Here is a 20,909-nt window from a genome sequence, read left to right as displayed (position 1 = left end):
CCTCAGAAAGAATAAATTGTCGTGCTTTGCTTATTTATATAATGAAAAATTATTTGCCTTAAGAGGTTAAAACTAAATGAAAGAACAAAATAGTATGTTTTTTGTATGTGCTGTTTCTTTTTAATAATACAGGTGTAAAAATTGTTTATTATTGGAATCATGGAATGAAGAAAATTAAAAATATGGGTCCCATTTAGTCTATTTTGTTTAATTATCTTTTGAATGAACTATTTTTAATTTACAATATAATTTTTTTAATTAACACTTATCAGGGATCATGTAAACTGCAATAAATGTCTCTATTACACTGCACCCTTCATGGTAGGATTGATCCTTTCCCCTTTGTCCCTCCTCTAGTTGCCACCATTTTGGCTTATTTTCTTGTGTTTTAAAATTCTGTCTTCACTTTGCTCTTTCCGTTGTGTTGGGGAACTGTTATCTCCAAAACAGCTGGACACATTGCACACCGGAAGCGGGCAGGAACCTGCTCATTGGGCAAAGGAGGGCAGGCACCTCTAGGAGCCGATTCAACGATCACAGCTCAACATTATAGCCAAATGCACACATCCTTATAGAGAGTCTTTGTATTATATTACATTTTATATATTATATTATATTGCTATTTTATATTACAGGAAGTCCAATCATATTACAGCTTAACGCTATTGACCTATCACTTTTTCTTCTCTGCTTTGTTCCCTGCCCAATCCCCTTCAAGGCTCTATGTTGCAAGTAGAATGTCTCTCTGAAGGCATATGTCACGGTTTCTGGTTTTTAGGCATTTGTGACTAGGGGAATGTAGTGATGCTAAGGCCTCGCACAAGATGCAGGCACCATATTTTGCTATCTCTGTGTAGCTACTCCCCCTTGTGAAGTTTCACCTCAGGGCCACTTAGCAAGGTCGGGTTTTTCCTGCTCTAGTTCCTGTAGCCCTGTGCCTCAATGTTGCACATAGGACTGCAGCCATTTAGTAATTATCTTTTACCTTCTAACTCATCTTATTTATCTTTCTTTATATTTAGTGGTAATAGTAGTAGTCGTAGTCATAGTAGTAGTAGTAGTAGTAGTAGTAGTAGTAGTAGTAGAGTAGTAGTAGTATTAGTAGTAGTAATATTTTGGATTTGGGGTCACACCTAATGATGCTTCTGGTTTTCAGCTAGGGGTCACTTGTGGTGGTAGTTGAGGGACCATTTGTGGTGCTGGGGATCAAACAGCTGCATTCTATGCAAGCTCTTTAACTACCCCTGAGCTTTGCAACAGGCCCTCTTCTCAGTATAGTTACTTCAAGTATCATCACTATTGTCCCAAAAAGAAAATGTTTTATTTTATTTAATTTTTAATTTTTTTATTAGTGAATCACCTTGAGGTACAGTTAAAGATTTACAACTTTTCATGCTTGTGTTTCAGTCATACAATGCTCTAGTACCCATCCCTCCACCAGTGCCCATTCTCCATCACTGATGTTCGCAGTATCCCTCCCACCCCTCCATCTTATTCCCCGCCCCCATGCTATCCCACCTTTGTGGCAGGGCATTCCCTTTTGTTCTCTCTCTCCTTTTGGGTGTTGTGGTTTGCAATAGAGGTATTGAGTGAACATCGTGTTTGATCTATAGTCTACTTTCAGAGTGCATCTCCCATCTCCAGCAGGTCCTCGAACCACACTTTACCTGGTGTTCCCTTCTCTATCTGAGCTGCCTTTTCCTCCAGTATGTGAGGCCAGGTTCCAAGCTGTGGAGCCAACCTCCTGGTACCTATCTCTACTCTTCTTAGTTGTTAGTCTCCCATTCTGCTACTTTATATTCCACAGATGACTGCAATCTTTCTATGTCTCGCTCTTTCTTTCTGTCTCATTTCACTTAGCATGATACTTTCCATGTTGATCCACTTACATGCAAAGTTCATGACTTCATCTTTTCTAACAGCTGCATAGTATTCCATTGTGTAGATATACCAAAGTTTCTTTAACCAGTCATTTGTTCTTGGGCACGTGGGTTTTTCCAGATTCTAGCTACTGTAAACAGTGCTGCAATGAACATATAAGTGCAGATGTCATTTCTACTATACTTTTTTGCATCTCTGGAATATTTTCCCAGAAGTGGTATTGGTGGGTCAAATGGGAGTTCAATTTCTAATTTTTTGAGAAATGTTCGTACTGTTTTCCAAAAGGATTGAACCATTCGGCATTCCCACCAGCAGTGAAGTAGATTCTCCATCTTTCCACAATCACACAAACACCAGTTGCTTTTGTTCTTTTGTATGTTATCCATTCTCTGTGGTGTGAGATGATATCTCATTGTTGTTTTGATCTTTATCTCCCTGATGATTAGTGATTAAGAGCATTTTTTATTTGCCTTTTGGCTATTCAGATTTCTTCTTTGAGAAAGTTTCTGTTCATTTAATTGCCCCATTTTCTGATAGGGCTGGATGTTTTCTTCTTGTGGATTTCAACCGGTGCCTAGTGTATCCCTGATATTAACCCCTTATCAGAAGGGTATTGGGTGAATATCCTTTCCTATTCTGTAGAGTGTCTTTGTATTCTGGTCACTGTTTCTTTTGAGGTATAGAAGCTTCTTAGTTTAAGATAGTCTCATTTGTTTCCACTTGATTGGTCAGTGGCATGGCATCTTTGAAGATATCTTTAGCTTAATATCATGGAGGGCTTTGCTAACCTTTTCTTCAATGTACCTTATAGATTCTGGTATGATGTTGATATCTTTAATCCATTTTGCCTGTCTTTTGAGAAGGTAGAGTTAGGGAGTGTTAGGAAGAGGTCTGAGTCCATGTTTTTTGCATGTAACTGTCCAATTTTGCCAGCACCATTTGTTAAAGAGGCTTTCCTTGCTCCACTTAACATTTCTTGCTCCCTAATCAAAGATTAGATGATGATATATTTGAGGGTGTGTGTAAGAATATTCAACCCTATTCCATTGGTCTGCAGCTTTGCCTTTGTTTCAGTACCATGCTGTTTTAATCATTACTGCTTTGTAATAGAGTTTGTGGTTGGGAAATGTGATGCCTCCCATCTTCTTTTTTCCAAGAATTATTTTAGCTATTCTTGGGGAGTTGTTGTTCCGTATAAATTTTAGGAGTGTTTGATCCATTTCTTTGAAGAATTTCATGGGTATCCTATAAGGATCTCATTGAATTTGTATAATTCTTTGGGGAGTATTGCCATTGTGACAATATTAATTCTCCCATTCCATGAGCAGGGGATATGTTTATATTTCCTCGTGTCCTCTTTTATTTCGTGAAGTAGTGTTTTGCAGTTTTCTTTTTTACAGGTCCTTTCCCTCCTTAGATAAGCTGTTTCCGAAGTACTTGATTTTCTGAGGCATGATTGTGAACGGAATTGCTTTTGTCATGCCACTTTCTTCTATCCCATTATTTGTGTATTAGAAATCCATGGACTTATGGGTAATGATTTTATAGCCTGTGACTTTACTACACAAGTCTATTGTTTCTAACAGCTTCCTGGTAGAGGCTTTAGGGTTCTCTATAGTTTCATATCAACTGCAAGTAGTGAGAGATTGATTTCTTCCTTTCCTCTCTGGTGCTCTGAATACCTTTTTCTTGCTTAACCACTATTACAAGTACTTCCAGTACTATATTGGATAGATATGATGAGAGTGGGCATCCTTCTCTTGTACCTGATCTTAGAGGGAAAACTCTTAGTTTTTCCCCATTGAGGATGATGTTTGACATAGGCTTCTGGTAGATGGCTTTGACTATATTGAGGAAAGTTATTTCAGTACCCATTTTGGTGAGAGTTTTCGTCATTAACAGGTGCTGGATCTTGTCAAATGCTTTCTCTGCATCTATTGAAATGATCATATGGTTTTATCTTTTCTTATGTTGATATTAAGGATTATGTTGATTGATTTCTGAATGTTAATCCATCCTTGCATCCCCAGGATAAATCCCACTTGGTCGTGGTGTATGATCTTTTTGCTAATATTTTGTTGAGGATCTTTGCATCTGTGTTCATCAGGGATATTGGCCTGTAATTTTTTTTTTTTTGCGATGTCTCTGTTTGCTCTTGGTAGTAGGGAGACATGTGCCTCATAGAAACACATGTCTGGGAGAGTTTTCTTTTCTTCAATTTCCTGGAAAAGCTTGAGAAGAACAGGCAATCCATTCTCCTTAAATGCTGAAAGAATTTGCTATGTTGGAAGAAATGTTGGAAGAAATCTATCTGTATCTGGGCTTTTATTTGGGGGAAGACATTGGATTACAGTTTCAACTTCCTTGATAGTAATAGGTCTACTCAGCTATTCCAAATCCTCTTAGTTCAGACATGGGAGATTATAGGAATCCAGAAACTTATCCATTTCTTCTAGATTTTCTTGTTTCGTGGCATAGAGACTGTGACAGAAGTCTCTGATGATCTTTGAATTTCTTTGGTTTCTGTTATAATATTCCCCTTTCCATTTCTGATTTGGTTTATTAGGGTTCTCTCTCTAGTTTTCTTGTGAGTCTTACTATTGGTTTATCAATCTTGTTTATCTTCTCAAAGAACCAGCATTTGGTTCATTGATCTTTTGGATAGTTTTTTGGGTTTCCATGTTGTTCATTTCTGCTCTAAGTTTTATTATTTCTTTAGGCCTGGTTTGGGCTACTCTTATTGGTCCTTTTCTAAGATCTTGAGCTGTGAAGTCAAGTTACTTATGTGGGCTCTTTCTTCTTTCATGAAGTATGCTTGCAGAGCTATAACTTTTCTCCATAACACAGCTTTAGCTGCGTCCCACAAGTTCTGGTAGCTCACCTCTTCATTCTCATTTGTTTCCAGGTATCTTTTGATTTGTTCCTTGATATCTTCCCTGACCCACTCGATGTTCAGCATTGAGTTGTTTGATTTCTAGGTGTTTGATTTGGTTCTCTGCGTTTGTGTGTGATTAACATCTATCTTCAGTGCATCGTGATCTGAAAAGATATTTGATAGTTTCTACCTTCCTGATTCTATTGCAGTATGTTTTGTGTCCCAGAATGTGGTCTATTTTGGAAGATTTTCTGTGTGCGCTGGAAAATAATGTGTATTCTTTTTTTTGTGGGGGAGAGGAGGGATTTAAAGCCCTGTAAAGATCTATTAACCCTCTCTCTTCTATTCCTTCCTTCAAAGCCAGTGTTTCCTTGCTGAGTTTTATTCTGTTTATCTATCTAAAGGTGATAAGATGGTGTTGAAGTATCCAACTACTATTTTGTTGCTACCAATGTCCTCCTTAAAAATCTGTTAGCAGTTGTTTTAAGTATTTAGCTGGTACTTCATTAGGTGCGTATATGTTTGTTATTGTGGTTTCTTCCTGCTGTGCGTATCCCTTGATTATTAAAAAATGGCCTTTGCTGTCCCCTCTTATCTTGTTCAACCTGAAATCTATGTTGTCGGATACTAGTATGGCCACCCCGGCTTTTTTGAGGGAGTTATTTGCTTGAAGGATGTTTTTTCATCCTTTGACATGGAATCTGTGTTTGCTCTGACTGTTCAGATATGTTTCGTGTTTCTTGTAGGCTGCAGCAGAATGTTGGGTTTAGTATTTTTAATCAGTTTTGCCACTCTGTGTCTCTTAATTGTTATATTTAGACCATGGACATTGAGAGATTATTGTCATGGGGTTTTGTGCCATCTTTCTGTAGAGGTTTGTTGTGCTTGTAGGGGTTTTTCTTGTCTTACAGTAGCCCCTTTAGACTTTCTTTTTAGTTTGGTCTTGAGTCTATAAAGTTCCTGAGCTTTTGTTTATTCATGAAATAGTGTATTGTTCCTTCGAGTTTGAGTGATAGATTAGCTGTATTGTAGTATTGTATCTCTATCCGTGGCATTCATCATTCTGATTCTGAGATGTCTTGGAGTCTTTTTATTAGAGTCTCTTTTAGCTGGCACCCTTCAGGCTCCTTGGATCGGGATGAATTTATTCTCCAGCTCTGGAAACTTTTCAGCAAAGATTTTTCAGCAAGAGATCGTATTTGTGGGTAACCCCTGTTGAGGCCTCTGGACTCTTTTCTTCATCCTCTCCTCATGGTGGGGATTTGTGCCATTTATTCATTTTGTAGTGGTAGTATGGAGGTGGGACCTTCCAGTTCACTATCGGTATTCCCCTCTTGCTGCAAGAAAGGATCCTGGATGAGCTCGGTCAATGTTGGTCACCTTTTTCCTCTTCTAGGATACAACCTTACTCTTTTGTGCTCCTTCGTGACTTATGTGAGGCCTCTAGTGAAGCTTTGGAGGTTGTGTTCTTTTATATTGGGCTTGTACAACTTATTGTGTTCACCGGTATTTTGGTAAAATTGGAATAGGCTAGTAGACTAGTAGGCTTATTGTGTTTGAGATAGCCATGATGTTCTCCACAGAATTCGATATTGGAGATTGACATGTGATTCCAGAGTGCTGGAAAGGGGAAAATAACTTCGGCCATCACAAGAGGCCATGTCCCCTGCCATGGAGACCACGACCTTGGCTGCGTGCAAGGCAAACGACCTACCCTATTCTATGTAGGGAAAATAATTCTTAGAGAACTGCCATGATAAGTTGCGTGGCCTTTGGGCGGCCTAGGCCTATTCCAAGAACAAGGAACTAGGTCATTTCTGGTAAACAAGGGTGGGGGTTTACAAAACTGTTAAAGCAGAAAATCCAGATAGCCGTCAAATATTTAGTCCCTGGAATAAGGTTAGGTCTCTGAATGTAACTTCCAGGAGGTGGGCTGGAACATGTAAGGCAAAAACTATATACTCTACAGATAGTAGAAAATTGCTGACTAATGCACACTTGCTAAAATGAAAGTTGCTGAGTAATGCACACTTACTAAAATGAAAGTATAAGTACTTGCTGAATCTAGTGCTTGGGATCCTTATTGAAACCCACTGCACCAGGCAGATACTTGAACCCCAACTAGCTGGAACAATAAACCTACTGCGTGATTTGCGTTATCGGCCCTGTTCTCTGTCCTTGAGGGGTGGTAGATTCTGGACCTAAATATTTGGGGACTCTCCCAGGATAAGAACCCCTCCTCGAGAACAGACAACCCAGAAAACGAGGTTTAAACTATTAGGGTCAGGACCACAGAAAGGAGATCTTGAGGGAAATCCCCCTACCCTACGCAGTGCCCCACCCCTTCAGCCCAAGGTGACAAGATCCCCAGAGCCTTCCCACTCCACAGCCTTGCCGTCAGCATTCCCTGCCCCTAATATTGGGCGCTTGCAGGGACTTAGACCACCCTAGCATCAGGAAGAGAACCCTGAGGAGGAGCCCCTCTCTACCTGGCAGGGGCTCCAAACCTCCCAGTTTGAGCGTTGGTGACACGGGGCCTAACAAGGAGCATATGTACCAGTATTGGCCCTTCTAGAGTAATGACCTATAAAACTGGAAGGCTCAAAATAGTACCTTCTCGAGGATACCAGGTGCTTAACTGACTTGATCAAGTCCATCCTGCACACCCATAGCCCCACCTGGTACAATTGTCAGCATATCCTTAACATTTTATTCACCACTGGAGAATGGGAGCGGATTCTCTCGGAGGCCAGGAAGAATGTTTCTGGGGACAACGGGCAACCAACAACTTTACCAGAAACTTGATTGATCAGCGGTTTCCTCTGGCCCGGAGAACTGGGACTTTGAGGATGTAGGAGGTAGGAAGCGTCTCCGAGTATACGGCCAGACTCTTACGGCAGGTCTCTGTGGAGCCACATGCCACCCCATAAATTTAGCCAAGATAGAGGTTGGAGTACAAGGGAAATGTGACAGTCCAGCTGCATATCTCAAGTGCCTCTATGATGCTTATAGACAGTATACACCCGTGGATCCCTGGACAGAAGAAAATCAGCCTGCCATTACCATGTCCTCTATTAACCAGACAGCCACAGATAACAGAAAGAAGTTGTATAAACAGGAAGGACTGGGAGATTTGTCTGTCCTGCAACTGATGAAAATGGTAGAGAGGGTTGTTAATACCCGTGAGACTCCAGAGGAAATGGAAGACCAACTTAGGAAGGAAGACAGGGAAATGCAGGAGAGGTTCAGGAAAGAAGACAGAGAGCACAAAAGGCAGGAGAATAGGTGGCAGCAGAAGGAAATGGCTCGGATTTCACTAGTGGGAGTCCATGGGGCTGGTCAGGATCCTAGGGCAGTCGACTCTAGGCTACCCCAGGGACGAGAGTCTCGCCCCTGGCTGGAGAGGGAGCAATACACCTATTGTAAGGAATTTGGGCATTGAAAATGGAATGCCCAAAATGTCAGGGACAGTGAGGGCAGGAAGGAAGACCCAGATGTGAGACTTGGGTTCTGCTGGCTGGCTGGGATAATAACTAGAGGGAATGGGGCTCAGACCCCCTCCCCAAGTCTTGGGTAACTATATATGTGGAGCAGAAGCCAGTGGGGATGATGCTAGACACAGGGTCCAACACTGTCTTAAACAAACACACAGAGCCAATGTCTCGAAGGATCAGTTTGGTCCAAAGGGCGACCAGTCCAAGACATATCAATGGACCTATATGCATCAGGTAGACCTGGGCCGGTATTGGGTGCCTCATTCCTTCCTGGTGATTCCCAAGTGACTGTCCCCGCTTTTTGTGACAAAATCCATTAACCAAAGTGAGGGTTCATAAACACTTTGAGCTAAAGTGTATATGAGCTCATATGAATCACTTGAATATGGGACTCAAGTGATAAATGGTCAAGGACAGTCCCTCCATGTATTAACCCTGTCCCTGGCAGATGAACATCACCTGTTTTCTGAATGAGGGCTCTTGCCCTCAGATGAGTGGAGTCCTGAGGTGACATATTGGATTCAGGCATACCCTGAGGCTTGGGCAGAGAGCGCTGGGATCTGGCTGGCCAGCCACCAAGACTCAGAAGTGGTGGAACTTAAGGTCAACCTAGCTTACTTGGGTCACCAGTACCCCGCGTCTTCTGAGGCCCGGCGGGGGGGTATCACCCCTCACATCCACTGACTTCGGATATAAGGGATACTTAGACCCTGTTGCTCTGTTTCTCTTCATCAGGAAATCAGGAGGGAAGGATTACAAGGGCAGTACAGGATCGAAAGGAGTGAATAAGAGAGTAGAGGAATCCATCCTACAGTGCCCAATCCTTACACCCTGTTAATCCATTTTCTGCCCTCGCAAATTTGGTATACAACCCTAGACTTGACAATTGCATTCTTTAGTATAGCCCTGGCACCTGGTAGCCACGAAATCTTCTCCTTTGAGTGGCACATGGCACAACAAATACACAGGAACTCCCAGACAGCTGATTTGGACTAGACTCCCTCAAGGCTTTAAAATCTGCCCTACCCTGTTCAACGTGGCCTTAAACCAGGATTAGGATTCATTTTGTGAGAATCATAGTAGTGTTACATTACGGCAGTATGTAGGTGACTTACTTTTGGCAGCCCACTCTGAAGCTGCATGTCGGCAAGCCACTGGAGACCTCCTCCAGGAATTAGGGAGGCTCAGCTATTGGACCAGCACAAAGAAGGCCCAAATCAACAATCAGGCTGTTACCTACCTGGGCTATGAGCTGAAAGAAGGAACCCAGTGGTTAACAAAAGCCACGAAAGAAACTATTCTCAGGCTCCCAGTCCCTACCTCAGCTCAGGAAGTCCATGAGTTCCTTGGGATAGCCGTATACTTGCCGACTGTGGATATAGGATACGCTGAGACAGCACAGCTTCTGTACGAGGCCACCAGAGACAGGAATCCCTGGGTCTGGGGCTTGGACAGCAGAGAGCCTCTGAAGAACTCAAGACCGTTCTCCTAAAAGCCCCTGCCCTAGTACTGCCCAACCCCTTAAAGGCCTTCAGCCTCTTCATAGATGAGAAGAAGGAAGTAGCTAAGAAGGTGCTGATGCAGCACCTGGGGCCCTGGAAGCATCCGGTTGCCTATCTGTCCAAAAGACTAGACCCAGTTGCAGCAGGCTGGCCACCTTGCCTGTGGATCATAATGGCAGTTGCTCTTATTGTAAGGGACGCAGACAAACTCACTTTTGGGCAATTTCTTAAAGTGTTGGTGACACCCCATGCAATAGAGAGTGTCCTGAGACAACCACTGGGCAGGTGGATGACCAATGCCAGGTTGACTCAGTACCAGGGACTCTTGTTAGATATGCCCCGCATTACCTTTACCAAGACAACATCACTGAATCTGGCCACACTGCTACCAACACCAGCAGGGGTGGTTGTGCATGGCACTAGATGAAGAGAATTGCTTCTGTGCTGATCACTCAGAAGTTATTAAGAATTCCATGGCCAATGTCCAGGAAGGACTAGACAAGAGAAAACGGGAAAGGGAAGCAAATGAGGGCTAGTTCTAGTCATGGTTTAACAGGTCCCCTTGTCTGACCACCTTGATTTCCACGTTACTTGGGCCCCTTTTAATTCTCCACCTGATTTTAACTCTTAGACCTTGCATTCTTAATAAATTGCTAACATTTAGAAAGGACAGAATAAACACAGTAGAGTTGATGGTCCTCAGGCAGGACTACAAGAAGCTCCCAAACCTGGGGAGCCAATACCTGAGTGGTCAGAATGAGGAAGATTCTCATTATAAACAACAAAAAAGGGAGATGTTAGGGCCAGCTCAGCTGAAGATTTCTCACAAGAGGGTGTGTGACTTTTGGGTGGCCTAGGCCTCTTCCAGGAACAAGGAACTCGCTCATTTCTGCTAAACAAGGGTGGAGGGTTACAAAACTGTTCAAGTAGAAAAACCAGATGGTTGTCAAAGATTAGGTCTTCAGAATGAAGTTAGGTCTCCGGAATGTAACTGCCAGGAGGTGGGCTGAATGATGCGGGCCTAAAAGTATGTACTCTATAGATAGTAGAAAATTGCTGAGTAATGCACACTTGCTAAAATGAAAGTTGCTGAGTAATGCACACTTGCTAAAATGAAAGTATAAGAACTTGCTGAATCCAGTGCTCAGGGTCCTTGTTGACACCGGCCGTGCCGGGTGGATACTTGGACCCCAGCTAGGTGGAACAATAAACCTCACTGTGTGATTTGCAGGATCGGACAGGACAGGCTCTGTTTTCTGTCCTTGAGGGGTGGTCGACTCTGGACCTTAGCAAAACAAAAGACATAAAATAACAGGTTGTGGCAATTCTGTATTTATTTTGAAAATTTAAAATTTTGACTTATCCTGTAAATAATGGTTCCTCATGGACATAGCTCTGACACCCCACCCATCACCAGTGTACCTGTCTCCCCTTCTCCCCCTCACCTGCCCCCCAGTGCATTGTCTGAGTCAGTTTCCCAGTATCTTGCCTTTGGATTTTTGATGCTGCTTCACTGTGTATCTTTAAAAAATAAATAGATAGATTCAGAATTGCCACAGGACCTGTCATTCTACTTCCAGATTTATATTCTAGGATTATGCTAAACTTGAACATCAATGTTACAGAAGAATCATTTATAATATTCCCATATTGAATATGGACAACAAATAGAGGATTCATGTGTCATTTATCAAATGTAATGTATCCATACAGGATACATTATTTAATATTTAAAATAAATAATATTTAAAATGAAAAGCAACTACAATCAATGAGATAAAAGGGGGCAGGCTGGGGGGGGGCAGGGACTCTACGGACAATGATGTTGTTACTGGTGTTCCAACACTGTATGCCTGAAATAATTCTCTTATGAACAGCTTTGTAAATCATGGTGTCTTAATAAAATCTTTTTGATTAAAAAAAATCGGTGAGAAACAACATATTCTTTCACATGGATGAATCTGAATACTGCAAGACAAATGAAAGAAGTCAGTTATGAAAGACAGGATTTGGTTTACCTGGAAAGTGTAAACTAGGAAAATCCATTGAGATAGGGAGTAGAAGTGCAGGAAGTCAGGTAAACAGGGAGGAGCTGGGAGGTTGGTGGGAGAGAAATGATCACAAATAGCTATTTACTTTCTTTGGGGACTAATGAAAACATAATATGAACTATTGTATTACTAGAGCCCACAATGGATAAATTATGTGGTGTGTGAATTACATTTTAATAAAGCTGTTTTGAATTTCAAAAGAAGAAACACACATAATGCTCTTTAACTTCAAGCTATATTACAAAAGATGGTAATAAAACCTTAATGGTTTTGGAGCAAATACACACACTCAGACCAATAGAATAAAATAAACCCTAATAAATATGTATATATATGTATATATATATATATATATACATACACACAAAAGCGCCTGCTTTTTTGACATTTTATTTTATTTCATTATATATTAAGATAGCATGATTTCTTCTTAGCTGACTTTTAGGAGTACAAAGTCTCAACATTAATCCCACCGTTGGTGTTGACTTTCCTGCACTGATGTGTTGCGTGAACGTTCGTGCAATCGGAGGCGCTGAGATAGGAACGCGGAAGAAATGCATTGATTGGAGGACTAAGGCTCGCTCTGGCTCTTAGCAAAGGCAGAGGGCCTCGTGGACCTCCTTTTATTGATCATGGTACCTCTAAAGGGCGCAATATAGTGACGTCACCAAAGGCATCAAAAAATGTTACAGGGAGAACATTGAGACAATGGAAACATTGTTTCCTTGTATGGGTAGGCCTATAGCCTCGGGAAAAGAATACAGAACTCAGAAGGGAAAGATACAAAACCGAAACTGAAACCTTCTACAGGCACCTGGATTTACATCCCAAAGACAAAGCTGGGCCTGCACCTGAAATCTACAATTTACAATATCAAAGGTCAGGCCTGGCTAACGCCATCTGCATGTCAAAGACCAGCCAGGCTTCTGTGAGAGAAGGAAAAACTGCTCTTTTCAGTATTCTGAAATTATTTTTCTGAAGGCAGCTTGAAGGGGGAAAATGTTCAGCTTCATCCAAACCAGTCAGGACACACGAGAAGTCTCGCCCATTTTCATGGGTCCCTATGTTCCTGTCCGTAGTACGGTACAGTATACATGGGCTCGCCCTGGTAGCTCAGTCCAGCCCCAACACTGATGTCCAGATTTTTCTCCCAAACCCCAGACATACTCCTGGACAAACACGTTTCTAAATTTGATTGTTTTAGTTTTGATTTTTACCTTACAATAATGTTGGATCTATAGCATATATATATGTGTGTGTGTGTGTGTGTGTGTGTGTGTGTGTGTGTGTGTGTACCCCATCTCTGAAATTGTAAATTGTTGGGTCCAAAGATAACACTGTTTTCACTCCTCTGAGAAAACTTCAGACTGAAGACTTCTACCAGAAGTGAATGAGATCTTCTTTTCCACTACATACTGCCAACATAAATTGTTCCCACTTTTTTAGAATGTTTATACCATTTGTACTGGTATCAGATGATATCTCATTGTCTTATTTTTTAATTTTTTCTAATAATAAATGATGATGATTTTTTCATATGTCTTCTCTTCATGAATCTCTCAGATCTCTCAGTTATTTTCATCAGAGAAGTGTCTGTTAATTTCTTTTCTTCATTTTTGGATGGATAGGGCTTGTGGATGTGTTTTATTGTTAATCTCTAATTAAAATTTGAATCACTTCAGATAAGAGATCACTAAGAAAATTATGGCTGGAGGAACCAGTTGGGATGGGAGATGCATGCTGAAAGTAGATAATGGACTAAACACGATGGCCTCTTGGTGTCTGTGCTGCGAGCTATAATGCCCAAAAGTAGAGAGAGTATGGGGAATATTGTCTGCCATTGAGGCAGGGGGAGGGTGGGAAAGGGGGGGGTATACCCGGGATATTGGTGGTGGGGAATGTGCACTGGTGGAGGGATAGGTGTTTGATCATTGTGAGATTGTAACCCAAACATGAAAGCTTGTAACTATCTCACTGTGATTCAATAAAATTTAAAAAATTGAATCACCTCAAGAAGCACAGTTGAAAATTTGTTTATGATTTGGTTTTATTCATACAATGTTTGACACCCATCCCTTCATCATTGTCCATTGCCCAACACCAATGTCCCCTGTTTTCCTCCCACTGTCTCAACACCCTTTAGCCTGCCTTCATGGCAGACACTTTTCTTCTTCTCCCTCATTATTTATTTCTTTCTCTTCTGTTTTGGCTATCATGGCTTGCAATACAGGTACTGAACAATTATCATGTTTGCCCTCCACCTAATTTCAAAACTCAGTGCTTGTCCAGCGATTTCACTTCTTAAACTAATACCCTAAAACTTTGGCAGGTTTGTTGTCAATCTTTCTAAGTGCTTTATAAATCTTGGATAGTCATCCATTGTTTGATTTGATGTTTTGTATGCAAATATTTTCCCATTAAATTATGTTTTTTTAAATTTAGTCCATGTTTTCTTCACTGTGCAGAAACTTTTGAGTTTTATGGAGACTCCTTTGCTTTTTTGTTTGTTTGTTTCTTTCTTTTTTCCTGAGCTCCTAGATGTATAAGGAATGAGGTTAGGGAAAAATTAGCCCATGCAGAAAGAGTAACTACAGATCTTTAATACCACAAAGTAGACTTTTAATACCGTAGTAGACATTTAATACCATAGCAAACAGATATAAAACTACTACTCCAGGAAAGTCATTGGCAATTACTTGTAGTTTTCCACATCCAATTTCCTTTATATTATCCAGTTATGTCCCTCCTGATTTTTAGTTTTATCTATAAAAACTAAAAAGAGTGGTGAAAAAATTGAAAATGAATGTTAATAGTAGATTTTTCCTTAATAGCAGATTTTTTCTTGTTAATACTAGCAAAAAATAGATGTTTTCGTATATTGCATACATAAAAATAAACAGTGGTTCCTTGATACTATGAAATAGGATTCAACTTTAGATATAAACAAAAACCCAGATATCTGAAATACAATGACAAAATTTCCTGAAATTATGACTACAGCATGACTCTGAGATAGGAACCTTTACTTCTTCATGACATTTCCAGAGTCTCCTGAGGAGGGCGGCCTTCACTTCCGTTTTCCTCAGGAATGTCCTGCAAAGCCCTCTGCAGAATTATTTTGAGACTCCTTCTTTGCTGTTTTTTCTGCTTTCTAAAAGAGCCAACAAAGAAATAAATGATGGGGTTGGCACAGCTATTGAAACAGGAGAGTATCTCTGCCGCTAGCCGAAATCTAAAGCTTTGTATACCAAACCACGTTGTTATCGAGGATATGAGGAACCAGCGGATGCCCCAAGGTAGGCCACAGATGAGAAAGACCAGCACTGTGAGCCCAACGGTCACATACAACCTGGTCAGCTTCCTCTTCTGGGAGCCACACAGCAATCTGGTCAGCAGCGCCAGGCTGGATCCAAATAGAAGCACAGAGCAGAAAAGCAGCCATGTGGCAATGCTTAGATCAGTTAGCTCACACAAATAGCCATCATATATTCGACTCAGGCGGCCACAGAATGTCATTCTCAGGATGCTTAGGAGCAGGGACAGGGCCCAAAGCAGGGCACACACAACAGCAGATAAGTATTTTGGGTGGTGGCTATAGTACCAGATGGGCTTTAGGACAGACAGGCAGCGCTCAGTGCTAATGGCAGTAATAATGCTCAGGCTTGCAATATAGGGAAAGATATTTATGTTCAAAAATAGAAGAGTGTATTCATTGTAAAACTCTAATCCTGTGAAGAATGATCTAATGGACAATGTCATCCAGACGAAGAGAAAGACAAAATCGGCTGCTGCCAAGTTGAGGATGTAGACGGAGAAAGCGTTCCTCTGAATATGGAAGCTCAGGAGCCAGAGCACAACTGCATTTCCTGCCAGCCCCACCAGGGCAATAATACATTCCAGGATCCACGTGATCAAATAAGCCTTCTCGATTGTTTGTACGAAGTTCACCCAGTCACTTTCATCCTGTGGTGTGCTTACTGTCACCCAGGTTGGCACAGTTGTAACCAGGCTCACGTATTCTCCAGTGGTGTTCCTGGGAACATAAAACATAAGGAAGAGGAATTTTTATCACCATCACTGATTCTCATGGATATATTGCTGCCCGTGTTACATCCCATGAAGTGATATTTCATATTATAGAAGAGAGAAAATGAAACTGGAAGAGATTAAAATAAGAAGGCCACACAACTTTGGAGTCTTCTACTTGGATTCAATCTGATCTGATGAAATCCTGAAGTTTCTTTCTGAATCGCAACTCTTCTCAAGCAGGAAATATTCCCGGTTCCTGATTTTCCCAATTCCTAGGCCATGCCACATTGCACAGTGTCAGGAAAAGACATTCCAGGGCAGGCTGTGAGGGACAGCAGCAGGACTCTTGAGCCCAGATCTCTGTCCTGACCTGAGGTCCCCTCTGCAGGTCACCAACTCTGTATCCCTAGACAATGAAGGAATAAGACCCTGTTATGCCTGGTCTTTTTGTCCCCTCAAGTCAGCTCTCTGAAAACAGTAAGCTCTCTTCTCATGTGCTTTAGTATGTTCCAAATGCCAAATCACTTGTGAGGGACACAATGGGTAATTATGAGAAGTTATTCAACAAGTGGATAAAGGAAGAGGCCAGGCAGTCTGGTGAGCAACACGGCTGGAGAAATGTTCCGGACCCCAAACCGGGCCAGCAACACCGGGGATCCAGACGGAGGAGGTACAGCAGCACACCTTCTCCAGATGGAGCCCTGGCGACACTGAGCAGCAAATAACACGTCTCCAGGTTGCGGGACTGGAACACATCCGAACTGCGTGGCCGCTAATGCGGCCGCGTGACCTTTTCTAAAAACTGAATACATACAATCTTTTAATGGAAAACCAATTATCAAATGCTTCTTTAGTAGGGCTGTCTTTCTTGGGGGGAAACTCCAACAATCGTGAGTTTTGTTTTGCAATACGGAACGTAATCAAGGTAAAGAGAAAATGAAGTGAAATTCATAAGTTATACAGTTGGGGGCGGGGGGTGGGGGCGGGGGGTATACTGGGGATTTTGGTTGTGGAATATGGGAACTGGTGAAGGGGTGGTTTTTGAATATTGCTAGAACTGAGACATAAACCTGAAAACTTTGTAACTTTCCACATGGTGATATAATAAAAATTAAAAAAAAAACAAGTGGATAAAGAATTAGTGAGCGAGAACTTTCAAAGCAAGATAAAGTTGGGTCAAATGTAAAATATACATCAAATGAATAGGCACCATATTAAACATGTAATAATAGAATCACTGTCACTGTTATCCCGTTGCTCATTGATTTGTTTAAACAGGCACTAGTGACATCTCTCAATGTGAAAATAAAAAGGATAATAGAATAAAAAAGGATTATATTTTATTCTACTGTAGAAAGCTTTCTCTCTTTTCTTTGAGGGAATTTTTTTTACACTTTTGTAATAATTATTTCTGGCTCCTATGTACTCTAAATCTAGGAGATTATAGTCAGCTCATGGAAAGTTTATGAGAACTAAAATTTTCTTATGCTAAACATTTAAGTATGGATAAGGTCAGTTTGGCAAAGGAGAAGTCTAGTTGAATCAGTGGCTTCATTATTTACTGAATTCTGTTCTTTATGGGGGTATATAGAGAGAGGATGTTTTGAGTTTTTTATAGGCAGTTTTATAAATGAATCCTACAGAAGGAAGTCAGATATTAGAAAGGTGCTTTTACACTGAGTTGTTTGGGATTAAACTGCAGATGCTCATATGAATTCCAATTTGGGAATAGATGGCAAGATTATTTGAATAAGAGTGACTTGTTTAAAGCTATTCAAGATAAAATCTCTCTGGACTTCTTTAGAAAAGTTAAGTTAGCAGTTAAAACTGTGGTGACAGTAAGAAAGTCACTGGAAGGCTGCATAGTGGGTCTTTTTTATGATGAAGTAATATCTGGTGACTGAAACATTATGGAGAATGTGGTGTCTAAGAAACACTCCTAGATATAGAAATTTAAACCTTCTACTCCATACCTGAGCAATTAAAAAATTAAAACTAATGAAAAAGAGTAAAATATTAACTTATTGCCCTCATTTTCACTTAGAGAAAAGGAAACAGAAGCACCAAGTGCTTGACTGATAAGTTCCGTGTTTCATGAAAACAATTGCTATGGTGCTCCTCGAATAGATTGTGTCTGAATGTTTTTCTTTAACTACTCTGCCAAACCACTTACAGGTCAGAATGAATATATATCTAAAGATAAGGGAGAGAAAGAAGTCAGAAATATTCATCAAGGTCCTAGGAAGAATATCACAGTTTGGGGTTTTGCTTTTGTTAGATCAAACAATTACAGGAGGTAAAGAGAAGAAAGAAAAGCAGGAAGGAGAAAAGTTGCTGTGAGCAAAACCAGATGATTCATGTAGTGGGACACTGAGTGGAAAGAAGCAAACTAGGAGAAAACTGGGTGTTATTAGAAATCTCTTGAGTAATCAAAACATGAGCCCTTTTCTTCTGAGAAAAGATAATCTTTTCCCAGTAAAGGGGAAGACTTACACCACATGAGGCCTCCCAGTTCAAAGAGTTTACATCTCTCCAGACCTGAGAGGACTGAGTTAACCATCAAGGATCTCTTGATGGTTATTCATGGTGGCCTGTGAGGAGATGGAGTAAAACCATAAGAATGTTGCTGTCTATCAGGAAACCTATGCTTTTTATTCATGATGCTGAACAATAGAGGAAGTTACAATTAGTGGTTGTCTATTCCAAAAGCAATTAAAAATACATAATCTTCTGTTCTTATCATCAACCCCCATTTGATATAGATATAAACTACTATCCATCCAGGGAGAGAAATCTCTGTGCCTAATTGGTGGACAGTCATTACTTCTGACCCTGATGAATTCTGAAAATGGAGACACTGACAGGAGTGAGTTGACAACCTCTCCTTGTGAGGTTGTGAGTTGACAGAAACTGTGATGATCTTCCAGAAGACATAGCTTCTCTCTGGTGTGCTTTTCCTACTCCCAACAACTGCACCCAGAAATACAGCCATAACCCTTTATGAGTTTTGCTTACTTATGTTACTTTTATCGTTTAAGTATACTGAAATCACAGCCCTTTGTTATTAACTTAATTAGCAAGTTGTGATTACCATTCCGTGCAAATTTACCTAAACTTCCCTTGTTAATAAATTTTTCCTTCATGGGGCTGGAGCAACAGCACAGCATGTAGGGCATTTACCTTGCACAAGACTACCTTGGGTTCGATTCCCAGCATCCATATGGTTCCCTGAGCACCGCCAGGAGTAATTTCTGAGTGCATGAGCCAGGAGTAACCCCTGTTCATCACCAGGTGTGACCCAAAAACAATGAAATTTCCTGACCAACTTCTTCTTAACTCATTCCACTTTATGTTAAGTGTGTGTGTGTGAATTAAAGAAAAAGAACTTTTCCAAGATAAAATGGAGGACAAGATTTTTTACCACAATTTTGGCAAAGGATACATATATTTAGATTCCTCTGCTACTGAATCAGCAAAACAACATAATTCTTCTCATGACAGCAAATTTGAATGGGGTAGAGGATAGAATGGGAAGAGACTACAGTGAAAGCAAACAGTCTTGCTTTTCTTCTTAGATATTCAATTAAGTCTACCAGCCATCAAAAGCACAAATGTGACTTTGGGAATAAAGTTGATAAAGCATACCTTTTCTCCATTCGTCCTTAGAAGTGACAAGTTGTCTTGTGTTGAAATGAAGAGTGTTCAGAGATTGAGGGTGGTTCAGAATGGTTCTCTGCCCTGAAGCAGAGTCTGCAGAGGAATGGAACCTGGTGCAAGAGGGAAGATTATCAAGTTTCTAAACAGGTCTTGTGATTTCCTTCCAGTGAGATAACTGTAAATGACATAGTGTTGACCATTCTGGGTATGTTTCTCAATAGTTGATCTGATTAATTCCCTATCTCTCAATCCATACATCCCTGTAGGATGACATTACTTTGTCCTCTCCCCCCTTGCCACGAGTAGCTTCTCCCGGGTTTTCCTGGAGTTTAGGCTTACCCCAGTCTCACCCATCAAGGTGTTCCCAAATCTCTCCCATCCCTTTGTTTAGCTGTAATCACGTCTCTATGCTCTCTTCCCCAAAAACAGTTAATCAGCTTCTCCCCCTAATCTGACTCTGCTAATTTGTAAAGTCAGACCTTCCTAGGATACTGAACTTATAAGTTAATATTACCTTTCTCCTCTCCTTATGCCTTTTGATTAATTTACTTTAAAGCAATGTCTTTTTTGTATAGATATAAGAGGACAATATTATGCTTTTGTAACTTGGGACTTAATTGGCTTCGAATATCATTCATTCCCTGGCATCTGCTTTCTCCACTTAAGCCTCAGTTGCCCTCAGTTCCTAGCACCCCAAAAGCAGGGTCCCGACGAGGGACAGGAAAGATCCAGGGCAAGCGGTGAGTTATGTGCTACCCTGGCATCGAGATGGGCCTGGCCAAAGTGCCTAATTCTTAACTATAAGTTCAGAGCTTGATCATAGACAAATGCTGTCATGATCCAAAAGTAATGATGAGACTAGGACCCTGCTAGGGATAGGATAGACTGATCTGGCCCGAGCACTGTAGTCTGAGATCAAGATGGCTCCAGGAGAGCAATTCTATAAGCTTTAATGCATTTCTTATTGTGTCCATACAAAATGATTAATATTATGAATGCTTATGTTTGCTGGATGAGGAGAGGAGAAACACACTCATGGGACTCCACCCTTGGGTGGATCCTCCTGCTGAAAGAGAATCAGTCCTAAGAGAAGCATCCCCTGAGGGAAAGGAACCTTACCCCTATTGATTGTGACCACACCTATGTATATGCTCCAACCCCCTCATGCTGGGGGGATTTAACTAGGCTGTAAGAGTGGGTTGGGGGGCCAGATCCAGAGATCCAGAGAGAGTTCCAGAACTGGGAGAGAAGCTCTGAGAGAATGAAATAAACTGATCGAGCAACCAGTTTGGCCTTCTTCCTTCCATTGCCTGCCCTTGACCAACAGCCACACACAGCAGTTCCAGAGCACCAAACGTGGGCGGTGAGACAGAGCCGCTTGGAGAGCCCGCGAGTGCTCATGCCCATCGGTGTGCCATAG

At 41.2% G+C, this 20,909-nt stretch overlaps 1 protein-coding gene across 1 annotated transcript; it reads right to left on the bottom strand.

The window, feature by feature from the left end:
- Nucleotides 1-14,833: 14,833 nt before the first annotated feature.
- On the bottom strand, nucleotides 14,834-15,853 carry LOC101544393 (mas-related G-protein coupled receptor member X3-like). Its single transcript, XM_004621976.2, has one exon. The coding sequence runs from the start codon at nucleotides 15,851-15,853 to the stop codon at nucleotides 14,834-14,836; it is 1,020 nt and encodes a 339-aa protein (XP_004622033.2).
- Nucleotides 15,854-20,909: the final 5,056 nt, after the last annotated feature.

This window comes from Sorex araneus, chromosome 6, assembly GCF_027595985.1.
Source record: "Sorex araneus isolate mSorAra2 chromosome 6, mSorAra2.pri, whole genome shotgun sequence".
Taxonomy (NCBI): Eukaryota; Metazoa; Chordata; class Mammalia; order Eulipotyphla; family Soricidae; genus Sorex; species Sorex araneus.
Note: the sequence above shows the minus strand (reverse complement) of the source record. Positions and strands in the feature narration are given on the sequence as shown.